At 44.1% G+C, this 15,545-nt stretch overlaps 1 protein-coding gene across 1 annotated transcript in view; it reads right to left on the reverse strand.

Annotated features, from left to right (window-relative positions):
• The window catches only part of LOC137522897 (carcinoembryonic antigen-related cell adhesion molecule 1-like), a 32,133-nt gene extending 17,842 nt beyond the window's left edge, over nt 1–14,291 (reverse strand). The window contains exons 1-2 of the mRNA XM_068243032.1: nt 14,174–14,291; nt 1,674–1,988 (exon numbers count right to left, since the gene is read on the reverse strand). Of these exons, the coding sequence (XP_068099133.1) occupies nt 1,674–1,988; nt 14,174–14,234 (376 nt within the window). The 5' untranslated portion in view covers nt 14,235–14,291. The remainder of the gene's footprint in view (nt 1–1,673; nt 1,989–14,173) is intronic.
• Nucleotides 14,292–15,545: the final 1,254 nt, after the last annotated feature.

Below are 15,545 nucleotides of genomic sequence, written 5' to 3' on the forward strand. Positions count from 1 at the left end.
AAATATTTATTTGATTTATTTTGTAATATTTTTACTAATTTTTTTAATTTGTTTTATTTTCCTCCCTCCCCTCATCAGCCAATAAGCGTGATCGGCTGTCATAGGCTTCAGCAATAAAAAACGGCGGTTTTGCCGTCTAACAGTCTGTGATCAGTGATCGCAGCTGGGAGACTGCAAACCGCTGTCCCAGGACTTTACGCCAATCGGCGTTAGGCGGTCCTGGGGCTGCCGCCACGGCCACGCTTATCGGTGTGAAATGGACGGGAAGCGGTTAAAAAGGAGTGTATTATTGCAATGCACTGCTGCACAACGCATAAGTAGGAACATCACTGCATTAGGCTTCTGATGTCCTAGCGTACTATACACTATAGGCATTGCTGAAATGCACACAGCAATGTTTATAGGGAAGCGAGTCCTCTCTGAGGATATGGGTAGGGTCTCAGCCTTTCAATCCCCTACTTATCTTTCATGGCTCCCATTCAGTCTCTCGTTGGCAATAGGCCATTAAGGCCAGGAAATCTACATTGAAATGCACCACAGCTCTGCTCTCACATCACTTTTAGCTCAGCAAGGTGAACTGGCCATACCTAGTACCAAATATGCATCATGGTTTGTGCCAGCGTTTTCCCTGTCATGGTCGCCGGTGAAATGATGTAGTGTTGGCCCAGCTCTAATCCAGCCCCAGTGGCTTAGAAAATAAAAATAATATATGTAAACACTTCTCCTGCTTGGCCTTTTCCCACAATGCTCTACCTAAAGTAAGTTCCTTGACCTGCCCCTGGCCAACAACCCCTCTAATACTATTACTCCACATTCTCCTATGCACTTAACCACTTAACCTTAAACATTGGGCCAAGGGTGCTTGGCAAAGATATTCCCAATGTTAAAGTCACTTATGGTGGTATTACTCAGGGTTAGTGTCTACACACTTGTAGGCTACACCATCTTTTAGTTTCCGAGTTGGGGTAATGTGGTATTTTTGCCAAACTCCGATTTCTGAGACCAATTTCAGATTGCCAGATTACCACTGTGGAAAGCCCATTTCTGATCAGAAAGGTGGAAATTACTATTCTGCAGAAACTGAATGAATATCAATATTATCAAAAACAATAATGTCTTTTTGTAAATGTTTTTTCACTCTTGTTCCCACTGTCCTCCTTAACATTCCCTGCAAATTTCGTGTTTCTAGAACGCACGCAGGCTTTGCTATTAACTACTAAATTCAGCAGCCATTGACTTTAATGTAAAAAATGCAAATGCAAATTTTTTTTACTAAAAAAATTGCATCAAATGTGAACAGCCAAAGTTCACCAGGAACTGTCTACTGGCAAACTGTTCAGGCCATCTCTGCTGCTGACAAGTCCTAGTGGTGCAGATACCCCACTAACATTGTTTTATACTATTAATGTTTTGCACTGTACAACACATGTTTATCTCATCATGTTACATGCTGCCTTGGGTACACTTTAAATCCTGTAGCAAAATCATACTGTATGAAAGTGGTGCTGAATATTCATCTGAAAAATTTGTGCCGCCTGCATTAAATAATCCATCCTTAAATTAGTGAGAAAGTTGGTGTTAATGTAGAAACAAATACCTCTAGGATCACATAAGTCAACATTACATCTGTGTAGCTTATACATTATATTATAGAGTATAAAGTTGTTACTTACGGAGGACACTGAGCTCATAAATAGAAGTTGTTATAGGAATAAATGCTGGAGGACGCTGTACAGTCATACCGTAAATTCCACTATCAGCGTATGTCAGGCTGTCCAGTCTCAGAGTTCCATTCATAAACATTGTGCATCTTCCTTTATATGAACCAAAATATTCAGCAGTTCCATCTTTCCATTGTGCTATTGCTGCGACAGCATTAAAACTCCATCCTATTACTGGATTGTCTTGTCTTGAAATGGACTCAATAAAAGTGACAGATCCTCCCAATAATCCATTTGCTGTATGTGATGTTTGAGCAGCTACACAACCTGCAGGAAAACATAATATTATACACTGTAGAACTCTTCAACATATGAGAAATTAATATCCACACTTCACTGCTGCTAATAATAATTTACAGTGGTCATTACACACAACCTTCCCCTACCATTTAAGTTACATATACGTACAGTATGTGCACAAATAATTTGGCTTTACAGAGACTCTGAAGTCTCTAAAAGAAGTCTTTTTACTGCACAAATCTGTTTAATACTTTAGCCCTAACTAAACCGCTGCATCCCCACCGCTATAAACTATGTAAATCCCCCAAACTCCCGGGGCACACTACGGGGAGCGCTTCCGTGTGAGGCAGGGCTATGAGCTGCAGCTCTGCCTCACACGCGCCTGTCAGCGGCAGATCGCTGCCTCTCCCCACCCCTCTCAGTCTTCCTTTGCTCAGAGGGGCGGAGAGAGGCGAAGATAGGCGCTGACAGACGCATGTGAGGCAGGGCTGCGGCTCATAGCCCTGCCTCACGCGGAAGCGCTTAGGGCAGCAAAATCCACGACCAAGAAAGTTGTGTATTTTGCAGGGGAGAGGGAGGGGGGAGTTCGGGGGATTTAGATAGTTTACAGCTGTGGGGATGCGGCGGTTTAGTTAGGGCTAAAGTATTAAACAGATTTATGAATTAAAAATAAGTTTTTTTTAGAGACTTCAGAGTCTCTTTATTTAATAGGGAATTGAAATCTCTGCTTAGGATCCATGAGGAATTTGGTCAGTTTGAATTTTATTTTTGGAGACATAGGGGAGATATATCAATGCATTACCAACAGTTTTTTCTTCTTAATCTGTTCTAACCAGCAGGGAGAACAGTTATGCATGATAATAAGAACCTTCTTAAATCCTAGGTAATAGTGGCAGACTGTTTAGCATGACTTTCTAGAGCAGCACTACAGTTAAGAAAAGTGGAAATCCATCCCTAAACTGGTGCAGATTAAGACGTGCTTGATAGCTGTTCTACATGTGTAGAACTGCAGGCTACACATGATTGCAGAGTGCAGGCTATACATGATTGCAGAGTGCAGGCTATACATGATTTGTGTGGTGCTCCTCCCCCCTGCTGAATTCCTCCTCAAAGCTAGTGTTGGGCGAACAGTGTTCGCCACTGTTCGGGTTCTGCAGAACATCACCCTGTTCGGGTGATGTTCGAGTTCGGCCGAACACCTGATGGTGTTCGGCCAAACCGTTCGGGTTCGCCCGAACTACTAAATGCCCGGCCGAACAGGGCCGAACAGGGCCCCTGTTCGGCCGAATACCGCCCCCCTATGGGGTCGCAGGCATAAGGGGGGAGTATGCCCCGATCGCGGGGGGGGGGGGTCGGAAACTCCCCCCACCCCCTCCGCTAGCGCTCCCCCCTCTGCCCGCTTCCCCATAAAAAAGTTGGCGTAAAGTTAAATATTACCGGTGGTGGCTGCTGCAGTGGCTGGCTGGCAGTGGTGTGAATGAGGAGGAGGAGTCCGAGTATGACGCGTTGAGGCCAGGCAGCGGGCCTCAACGCGTCACGCGTACCATCGTATGCGTCATCACGTAGAGGATGTGAGGTCAGAGAAAGGGCGGAAGTACCACAAGGGTACTACCGCTGAACCGCCCGCTGCCTGGCCTCAACGCGTCATACTCGGACTCCTCCTCCTAGTCCTCACTCACACCACTGCCAGCCAGCCACTGCAGCAGCCACCACCGGTAATATTTAACTTTACGCCAACTTTTTTATGGGGAAGCGGGCAGAGGGGGGAGCGCTAGCGGAGGGGGTGGGGGGAATTTCCGACCCCCCCCCCCCGCGATCGGGGCATGCTCCCCCCTTATGCCTGCGACCCCATAGGGGGGCCGTATTGCGGCATGTTCGGGTCCCCATTGACTTGCATTGAGTTCGGGGTTCGGGCCGAACAGGCCGAACATCTGGCCCATGTTCGGCCTGTTCGGCCCGAACCCGAACATCCAGGTGTTCGCCCATCACTACTCAAAGCCTGCAGCTATCAATACAGCAGATGTGTTGGTTACCTCAGCAACAGGAAATCCTCTCACACAGCACTGTCTGAGAGACCTTTCTAGCTCCTCCTATTTTACAACAGTTTTAGAAGGAATCTGCACTATCTAATGGTTTCATAAGATGCCTGAGACAGTTCTGCATGGATTCTAAAAACCTACCAATATTTTATCTCAGACACTCTTGATGAATTTCCCCCATAGACAATTGGATCATTTTGTGGCGGAAAAGAAGGGAGACTTCTGTAGTAATATGGAAGTGACAGATTTTGAAAATCTATTTATGCGGGAGACTCCTCCTCTGCATTTGATATCTTTATTATATAAAATGTTGATTTCCATTGATACTGAGGATTTTCCGTATTACTTAAATAAGTGGCATGAGGATCTTGGCATCTCTATTAGTGATACCCAAAAAAGGAACGTTTGTGTTATAGCTATGCAATGGGGAGAACATGAAATGGTCGCGCATCTAACCAAGATGCACCTGATAGATACTCACTGCATAGGGCTAAAAAGCCTCTCCAAGGCACAAGTGTGCTCATTGCAGTGAAACAGGTGCATTAAGAACTAATCTCACAATACAAACAATGGAAGCAAATCCATGCATTACACATTATCTGGGGACCTTACCCTTCTCTTATTGAGAGAGACATCTGTTCCACGCTGCAAAGCATGTTAGCAGGGACGGCTCGTGCAGCCTTCTCTCGGGGTCCCCACCCTATCTAAGTTTAAAATCACCCAACATTATGGGAACATGCTAGCAATGTTGACTTTTTAGCAGCAGGCAATATAAAGGGGAAGGGGTGTGGCGTGGGCGGTGCCCCAGGAACTCTCACTGCCCGGGGACACCGCCCACAACCACAACCCAACCCAAAGAGAATGAAATACAATACTATGCAATGGGGAGAAAATGAAATGGTCGCGCATCTACCCAAGATGCACCTGATAGATACTCACTGCATAGGGCTAAAAAGCCTCTCAAAGGCACAAGTGTGCTCATTGCAGTGAAACAGGTGCATTAAGAACTAATGCATCTCATAATACAAACATTGGAAGCAAATCCATGCGTTACACATTATCCGGGGACCTTACCCTTCTCTTATTGACTTGGGAGCAGCAGGCCACACAGCACCCCTTCCCCTTTTTATGGCCTGCTGCTCCCAAGTCAATGTTGCTAGCATGTTCCCATAATGTTGGGTGATTTTAAATTTAGGTTAGGGTGGGGATCCCGAGAGAAGGCTGCACGAGCCGTCCCTGCTAACATGCTCTGCAGCGTGGAACCAATGTCTCTCAATACGAGAAGGGTAAGGTCCCCGGATAATGATAATTTGCTTCCATTGTTTGTAATATGAGATGCATTAGTTCTTAATGCACCTGTTCCACTGCACTGAGCACACTTGTGCCTTTTTGAGGCTTATTAGCCCTATGCAGTGAGTGTCTATCAGGTGCATCTTGGTTAGATGCGCACCAGTTTCATTTTCTTCCCTATTGCATAGTTTGTGTTATAGCTCATACAACCTCTATAAGTTCTAAGATTAGGAAGTTAATTTTAAGTTGTTAACAAGTTGGTATAGAACGCCTAAAATTGTCTTTTATATAGCCATATGTAAGTGATAGATGTTGGAGAGGCTGAGGTAAAAGGTACATTATTGCATCTGGTTTGGTAATGTCCTATAATTTTGAATTTTTGGGAAAAAGTTTTGGAATACATAATAAGATTATTGATGTCTGTGTCAATTGGGATCCTTTTTCAGTGTTATTGCATTATACGTCGACATCTATTAATAGTTAGAAATGATCATTGGTTCGCTAATTGTTGATAGCTGCTAAAAGCTTGATTCCAGCTAAGTGGAGATGTCAGGACCCTCCTGCTTTTAGGGATTGGATAAGTAGTTTTTTTGAAGGACGGGGAGAATCAGATAGCTCTTCAGCAGGATAAATTGTGGGCTTTAATCATAAATGGGATAGGTAGTTTTAGTTTCAAAATTCGTCTGATTACAGAATTATGATAGGGATGTAGAGGAGGAGTCTTTAGGGAATAATTTGGAATTGTGATTTTATTTAAGAGAAGGGAGGTGTGTTGTGTAGCAGGATGTTTTTCTCAAGTTGGACTTTTTATTTTTACATGATATTTTGTATTCAGAGGTACTGTATATGGGGGGAAGAGAGGAGGGAAGTTTTTTTTTTATTTGTGTTTGAATGTTTGTTTAAAGAGAACCTGCAACAAAAAAAAGTTCCCCTGGGGGGTACGCACCTCGGGAGGGGGAAGCCTCATGGTCCCATGGTCCCCTGTATGGTCCCCTGTAGCTGCAGGTAATCCAGCGCTGGCTCCCCCGAAGTGTCCCGGAATCCTCCCTCGACAAGCCTGACAAGCGCTGATAAGCGCTGCTTTGTTTACCTTTCCTGGCTCCAGCGGGGGCGCGGTTGTGGCTCTCCATGCGGAGATAGGCGAAAATAGCCAACAGGCCAACAGCGATCGGCTATTTCCGCCTACCTACAAGTGGAGAGCTGATACTGCACCTGTGCTGAGCCGGGAAGGTAAATATTTACATCCCCGCTGTTCGGGTAGATTTATCTCTGCCGCTGTGAGACCAAGGAGGATGGGGAAGCCTCAATAGGATCCGGAGGCTTCCCCAACCCCAGGTGAGTACCCCCCAGGGTAGGTGTCAGTAATCCTGCGCTTACCATGTCAGTTGCTGCTGCCGCTGCTGGCAGCGCGTCTGGGACTTCCGGTGCGGCTGGCCACATTGGCAGGGATGGTGTCAGCAGCATTCCTGCGGGGATCCGGCCGCATGATGCTCAGACTGTGAATGAGGGCGGATGCATGCGCTGTCAGCGCCACTCCTCTTATGCTCTAAGGAAGCGTGTCAGCTGACAGGCTGTCAGCTGACACGCATGGCTCCGCCTCTGGATCCGGATTGGCTGAGTGGATTGGAGGCGTGTTCTCCTGCTTACCCGGGCTTCTTAAGCGCTGTTCTGACACTTGCTCACAGTCTGCTCTAGCTAACACTTCGCAGTGAAGGCTTCAGACCTTAGTCAGTTCTGTGTGTGGCTTGAACCAGCAGGACCCTGGGGATTCCATACTAGCTCAGCTTATTAATATATTGATTATACTTGTGTTTGACTTCTGCCTGTTTCTCTGACTTCTCTTTGCCTGCTGATTCTGTACCTTTGCCAATCTGATCTGTTGCCGACCTCTGCCTGATTACTCACATTGATTTTGCCTGCCGATTCTGTACCTTTGCCAATCTGACCTGTTGCTGACCTCTGCCTGATTACTCACATTGATTTTGCCTGCTGATTTTGTACCTTACCATTCTGATCTGTTGCCGACCCGATTTGTCAGACTATTCTCTGTATTTAATGAGTTTGAGAAGAAAAAGAACAGTACCTGGCACCAAACGCAGCAGGGCAGACACACCGGACCCAGGAAACAGAGCGTGCTCATCCACAAGTTTGTTGCATCCAGTAGGCTTGAAGAAAGGAAAAGGAGGCACCGCTTCTTAAAATTCCTTTATTCCGGTGGGGGAAATAGCAGGTACACAGCAGTGGGGGTAAAAAAGGCCTGACAGCTGTTTCGCTGGTTTAAACCAGCTTCTTCAGAGGCAGAGTGTACAACAAATGACATAAAAATTGCTTCTTAAATACTAATGTATAGGTGGCTAGTTCCTCCATCTCCCTCCGTGCAGGCTAAGCCTGCCATTGGTTCACAGGACCGACACACTTCCTCCTTACCCCACCATCGGCTGGTCATTCAGCTTACAGCCAATCGCTGTGCACAGCCGTGACCCACCCGGAAGGCTTTGTGTCATCGGAAGTTCCATGGTCCAATCACCTTGGAGCGGAGCTGAATGACCAACCGATGGTGAGGTAAGGAGGAAGTGTGTCGGTCCTGTGAACCAATGGCAGGCTTAGCCTGCACGGAGGGAGAGGGAGGAACTAGCCGCCTATACATTAGTATTTAAGAAGCAATTTTTATGTCATTTGTTGTACACTCTGCCTCTGAAGAAGCTGGTTTAAACCAGCGAAACAGCTGTCAGGCCTTTTTTACCCCCACTGCTGTGTACCTGCTATTTCCCCCACCGGAATAAAGGAATTTTAAGAAGCGGTGTCTCCTTTTCCTTTCTTCAAGCCTACTGGATTCTCTGTATTCAGTCTTAGTACTACCTCCTACTGACACTGTCTGTAGACATTTCCCTTTTAGGGAACGTCTAATAGTTGTCTGTCTGCTAGTGCCCTCACACACTAGCAGATCATTACAGTAGGTTTTTCTCACTAGAGGTTTTCTTTAAGAAGAAATTATGGAAGTGGGGAAAGAGATGTAATATAAAATGATATGAAAAACAAATAATTTTGCTGTGGTTGCACTAGAGACAGAAGAGTTATTTTTTGAATGCGTTGTCTGCAGATACAACACTGGTAACACAATATATACAAAAACAAAGGAACCCAACCAGTATAGATTGCATAAAGAAGATCTGTGATGAATTTATAGCACATTAAATAAACATATTACTGTTTCCCCGTTATTCCCCCACTTAATTTCTACTATTTTTGCCGCTCCCCGCTGCCAATAAAGAACTTAATTAATAAAATATAACTTTTAAACCTTTGGGCAAGATGGCTGCAATGTAAAGTGCTTCTGGTTCAGTACACAGTCTCCCTGTACTGCTGTGAGCTAAGAGATGAGCTGAGCTGAAGCCACAGGAGGTAGATCTCCTCCCTGCTGTCAGCCTCACTGGAGCGAGACAGGTCTTCCCCCTTCTAGCTGGAGCACACAGAAAGGTCAAGGATGACTCATCAGATGACGTGCAGCAGGGGGAGGAAGAGGCAGATAGCAGGGAGGAACAGCTCCTGTATGGTCTGCCTCTTCCTGCAGCACAATATTCGTCTAACTACTAGACAAATAATTTCAAAGGAGCAGGAGAGAGACAGAACAGCTGTTTCTAAATAAGACAAGGGAAAAAAGATTTGTACTTATGAAAGGAACATATCTCTTCATTTAAATTACATTTTGAAAAAGGGCCACAGAACCCCATTAACAGCGGATTTATTTGAATCAGGAAAAAAGGACACAGTAACCCTTATGGAAAAACCGGCACCGCCATAGGCACCTATTATAATAGCAATGATTTGCAGAAAAGAACCGAAATTTGAGCAAGCAGCGGCACCCGCTATCGGGTGCCAAAATGTACCTTCTTTGGAGCAAAAGAAGGTAAATTTCAGCCCCCGGAGTTGTGCGATTAGCGGCAAAGAAGCTAGACTTCGGCACGCAATAGAATTGCAGGGGCCATTGGCTTGCAGCATTGCACAGCAGGTGTCTGCACTCACTATGCAATGCCACAATTTGTATATCCATGAGCCCCCTGCACCCACAATTCTATTAGGTGCTTCCAAGTGCCAAAATGTAGCTTTTTTGCTGCTAATTGCAGCTTTGCAGCGGCCCCTGGAGGCACCCACCACCGGGAGGAGTCTTATGGTTAGACACTACCAGAGGAGGTTAGGCATCGGTAGACGGAGGGATTCTGTTTAAGAGCAGGGTTAGATTTAGCCTTAGTTAAATATTGGTAAACATTACTGATGAATCCAGCAGTAGAATATCACTCATTACAGCAATATTCTACTAGCTGAAATCCTCTGCACCCTTTTTTCAGCATCTTTTTTCATGTATGAGACTTATTGAGGTAAAAATCACCAACAATCACATACATATACAGTAGCTGTGCATTGATTATAGTGCACAGTGGTACTACAGTATAATCAATGCACAACTATATGCAGTTGTTGATGTGCTATGATAACCTACTGGAAGTGTAGGAGTGAAATGTATAAATATGGACACAATGTACAAAGTAAGGTTCAGGAGTGGAATTAATTGTAGACTTCATAGAAATGGTTCCTTTCAATACACCAAAAATGACTTCATTCTACTCTGAAATACTATAATGTACAGTAGAAAACTAAATGTTTACTGTAATACAGCCAATAATTCAAATAAAACTACATGTGTAAATGCAATACAAATTTAATGCAATAAGGCTATAAATGTAATAGTTACATTTAGTTGTAGTAAAATGTCGGTATTACCGTATTTTTCACAATATAAGATGCACTTTTTCTTCCCAAAAGTGGGGAGAAAAAGTCAGTGTGTCTTATATTCCAAATGTACAGCCAAATTTCCCTCATAGGCAGGTGCAGGATGTATTGAAAGCCCTCACCTATCCAGCCACGGACTCCGAGTGCTGCATCCTGCTTCCTCCCTCTATGCGGTATGTATCTGCTCTCCTGTAGTGTAGGTTGGTGACCGGCACTCGGGCTCCTGGACCACCCGTTCATGCTCTATGCTCAGAGACTTTGGATCACGTGGGCCATCAGCTACAGCTGCCCACATAACTCTGGCTCCTGCAGCACCTCTAATGCAATGTCTACCGGTACCAGCTTGGTGGGCAGACAGGGGCCCTGACTGAGGAGCTGTGGACAAGCAGGGGATCTGCAGCTCTCCTGTGCAGCCTGCACGCGGCTCCCCGGGTGCCACAGCACAGGGTAAGCAGATAAACAATTGGCAGCATGGAGTCAAAAGGGCCATCAGCTGGAGCTGCCCATGTGACTCTGGCTCCTGCAGCGCCCTCCGACGTAATTTCTACCGGTACAGGTTTGGTGGGCAGAGAGGGGATAGGTGGCTCTCCTTGAGCTGTAAACAAGCTGAGGATCAGAGTAACCTAGGTACGTCTAAACTGCAGGGGCATCTTATGGAACTTTTCCCCCCAAAACTGTCTAATCTTCTCTATCTACACTACACTGCCCATATACAATACAGTAATCCCTGCTACCCTAACAACTAAGCTACACAGCAATACAATGCAAAAAGACTACACAACACATTAATTCACTTCACTACACAACACAACATATTAATAAACTATGTTACATTACACTATGCTACACTACGCTGCATTAACACAACTCACCACTTCAATACTCTTCACTACACTAAACTGCAATGCACTCACTCAAAGTGAACACTCCACTTCACTACACTACACTGTACTGTACTACACTAACACTAAACTGCACCACAATTTCATATGAATACTACACCTATTCCTGCAGCCGCGCTCCTCTCATCCTCACTCCAGTCACGATCCTCTTCTCCCTCTGCCCGTGCAGTTCTCTGATGCCGCCTCCACCGCTAGGTCTCCCGTTCCTTCTGGCCTCCTGTAAAGAAGTGGCATTTATCCCTTCTCCAGCCGCGATCCTGTCACGTGATGCCACTCACGGAAATATATGCCGGGTGTTCCATCCTCCTGTCTTCCTACTACTTCCTCTTTACGGCACGTGCAGCCGCATCATGCATAGCCCCAGCACAACACAGCTGGGGTTACGCATGATGCGGCTGCACGTGCCGTAAAGAGGAAGTAGTATGAAGACAGGAGGAAGGAACACCTGGCTTATAGCGGCAGAGGCAGCGGCGGCTTTCCGTGAGTGGCATCACGTGACAGGATCGCGGCTGAAGAAGGGGGAAATGCCACTAATGATTGTTTTTATCTTCTTTACAGGAGGCCAGGAGGAACGGGGGACCTAGAGGTGGAGGCGGCATTAGAGAACTGCACGGGCAGAGGGAGAAAAGGATCACGACTGGGGTGAGGAAGAGAGGAGCGCGGCTGCAAGATTGGTAAGAGCTTCCCTGCAAACTCTGCACCAATTTTTTGGGGTATTTGGCACATAAGACGCACCCACTCCCCCCCCCCCTGACTTGGGGGAGAAAAAGTGCATCTTATATGCCGAAAAATAGGGTACATACATACATCTATATATATAAAATTGTATGTACGTATGTATGTGCGAATGTGTGTATGTACAGTATGTGTGTATATATGTGCAGCAATCACTCGAAAACGCCTTGACCGATTTGAATGAAGCTCACAGTAATCAAGCTAAAGTACCCAAACTTGGCACAGTTGGTCAGTTGGTGACCGAGGTTGCAAATCCAGGAAAAGTGGGCAAAGCATAAAATAGCCAATACAATTTCAGCCATTCACTTTTAATGGGAAAATGTAAACTGCAGTAATTCTTACACTGTTAATCGCAGGTTTTTTTTAAACTTGGCACACTTGGTCACAGGGTGAATGAGATTAAGATTCAGGAAAGTGGGTGGAGCCTACAACAGCCAATCAAAATTCACCTATTGATTTTCAATGGGAATATTTAAACTGTTGCCATTCTTACACTGTTTATGGCAGAGGCTTCAAACTTGCTACAGTCGGTCACTGGGTGACTGGGGTCCAAATTCACTGAAGGGGTGGGACCACAAACAGCCAATCAGATTTCCTTGCTATATAAACTGCTTCCATTCACACATTTTTGATGCCAAGGACCTGAAAGCTCACAAACTTGGCCATTGAGTAACTGTGTGTCCAGGTTACAAAAAGAGGGCAGAGCCAAAAACAACTTTCACTGGAAAAATATAAACTGCAGGCCTTCTTACACCATTAATGGCAGGGTTCTCAAACTTTGCCCAGGTGGTCACTGGGTGGCTGAGGTTAATATTCAGGGAAGTGGGTGGAGCCTGTAATAGCCAATCAAAATTCACCTGTTGATTTTCAAGGGGAATATTTAAACTGCTGCCATTTTTACACTGTTATTAGGCGATGCCTTAAACCTGCAACAGTTGGTCATTGGGGCTCAAATGCTGGCGATTGGCAGAGTCACAAACAGCCAATCTGATTTGTTTAATTTTTATGGGAATATACAAATTATTGATGCCAAAGCTCACAAACTGGGTCATTGAGTAATTGTGTGTTAGGGTTAGAAAAAGTGGGCGGAACCGACACCAGCCAAATACATACCCGGGCTACGCCGGGTCATCAGCTAGTACATACATATAAACAGCCTGTCCAAAAAAAAAGGTCATAGACTCTAATATTTTTTGGGGGCCCCTTTGGCTTTAAATTCCAGAATGCATTAGGTATGTCATGATTTTAGCGATCTTCTGTAATATCATAACATTTATTTTCATTATTTTTTCACAAAGATAAAAAAAGATGATGGGAGAGTCAGCCCACTGCGCAAATTCTTCTCCAGCCTATCCTATATCCTATCCTACCTCCGTCTCTTACTATCTTATTTCAGGTCAGATCAATACCGGTCAATTAGTTAAGAAAAGACATAAACATTCAATAAACAAAGAAAAAAAGTACTAAAAAAAACAAAAACAAAACATTAGTAATTGAAAACAGCAAAGAAAACGAAAACAGCAAATAAAAACATTTAACTTTTTTGTTTCTAGATTTATTTTCCTTAGTTTCTAGCATCTTAAGTAATCTTAAAACATCACTATCTAGAGTTGTGTCCTGCTTTTACTAACAGCTCTTTCTAACTAATTGCATCATTCTTTATGTTACAAGATCTGTATTAGTGGTGCTCATTCAGATTCCGGGGAATTGAAATTTCTGCATTTCCGAACAGAAATCAGCATTTCCGACTGGAATTTGGAAATCAGAAAGCGAATATTGAAATAAGAATTCCGCAAAAATTTACAGCAACTTGGTATATGTATCCCAATCACAGAACTCGGAAGCATTGGACCAATCAGAGAATGCAGAACTTTTCTGCAAAATTTGAATGTAAGACAAATCCCAAAAAAGGAAAATCAGAAAAAAAAGGAAAATCGGAAATTGGAAAATCGGAAATTTTAAAATAGGAAAAGCAGAAAATTGGAAATTTGGAACTCACATGGAATCAGAAATTGTAATTTTTTTCTGACCATCCCTAATCTGTATTTCTTAATAATATCCATTCCGATTACACGTGGCTGTATGGTGTAATGGTTAAGGGCTCTGCCTCTGACGCAGGAGATCAGGGTTCGAATCTCGGCTCTTCCTGCTCAGTAAGCCAGCACCAATTCAGTAGGAGACCTTTGGCAAGTCTCCCTAACACTGCTACTCCCTATAGAGCACGCCCTAGTGGCTGCAGCTCTGGTGCTTTGAGTCTGCCAGGAGAAAAGCGCAATATAAATGTTATTTTTTCTTGTCTAGTTTTGAATTTTCTCCACCAGGTGAAATTCTATTAGCTTTTTGAATATACAAGATGAAAATTCTTCTTGCTTGTCTTCAGTTGCTCTTGAGAAACATAAATAAATGACATATAAGCCAAAATACACTGAATATCCACAATAAGCTTAGTGGAACTTACATAAATTTAGCAGCAGGTGTAAAGAAGGGATTAGCAAACAAACTATAGCTGATTTCTTCATGTTTCTGTCACTTGTCTAGAGCCTCCTCTAAGCTGTTCCCCGGGTCCTCTGTCAGTAATGCTCATAGCCAGTGTTTCAGTGGAGAGAAGTGTGTGAAATATTAATTTTTAACCACATCCACTGCTGGAACATTACAGTGTGCCATTATCATACTCTGCTTCCTGGTTTGCTCTGCCAATATCATAGTATTGTTTTTATGTAAATTGACATTGGCATTGAAAAAAAACAAATGAGAAAAAAAAAGGCAACAAACTTAAACTCAGAATCATTTGGGAAAATTTCAGTTAAACCACAAGGATCTGGAAGACACAAAATAGACTTACTGAAATAGGTCTGGATGTCTACTTTTCAAATTGTTATCACTTGTGGTATTTTATTCCAGTTCAGGCACTTTTAGCGCTCTGCAAAGGAAGAATGACGCTAAAAAATAAAATTGAAAAAACCTGCCTGGAAGACCTAGCAGATTCCCTGGCTTCAGTTCAATCGCCATGCCCCAATCTTCATCACAGTCTTTACTCTATGTTGCACATTTCTAGACATGTCTACCCAGCACATGGTTAGACCAGGCCTTATTGCGCAAGGTATAGATACTGAAGGAAGAAAGACAGAGGGGGAGATTTATCAACGCATAACCGACATTTTTTTCTTTTTAATCTGTTCTAACTAGCAGGGAAAACAGTTCTGCATGATAATAAGTACCTTCTTAAATCCTAGGTAATAGTGGCAATTTAGCATGAATTTCTAGAGCTGCACTACAGTTAAAGAGAATCTGTATTGTTAAAATCGCACAAAAGTAAACATACCAGTGCGTTAGGGGACATCTTCTATTCCCCTCTGTCACAATTTCGCCGCTCCCCGCCGCATTAAAAGTGGTTAAAAACAGTTTTTAAAAGTTTGTTTATAAACAAACAAAATGGCCACCAAAACAGGAAGTAGGTTGATGTACAGTATGTCCACACATAGAAAATACATCCATACAGAAGCAGGCTGTATACAGCCTTCCTTTTGAATCTCAAGAGATCATTTGTGTGTTTCTTTCCCCCTGCATCTCTCATCCACTGAAGTTTCAGGCTGCTTGTTTCTTCCTGCAAACAGCTTTGCCTTTGTCTGTAATTCCTCAGTATGTGAAAGCCCAGCCAGCTCAGAGGACGATTTATCCAGCTTGTAAAAGATAAGAGAGAAGCTGCTCTAATCTAAACAACACACAGGCAGTGTGCATAGAGGGGCCTGGAAGTGGGAGTTCATAGCAGAACCACAACACTGAAGAACTTGGCAGCCTTCCAGACACAGGCTGACAAGTCTGACAGGGGA

The sequence above is a fragment of the Hyperolius riggenbachi genome, chromosome 6, assembly GCF_040937935.1.
Source record: "Hyperolius riggenbachi isolate aHypRig1 chromosome 6, aHypRig1.pri, whole genome shotgun sequence".
In the NCBI taxonomy this organism is placed as follows: domain Eukaryota; kingdom Metazoa; phylum Chordata; class Amphibia; order Anura; family Hyperoliidae; genus Hyperolius; species Hyperolius riggenbachi.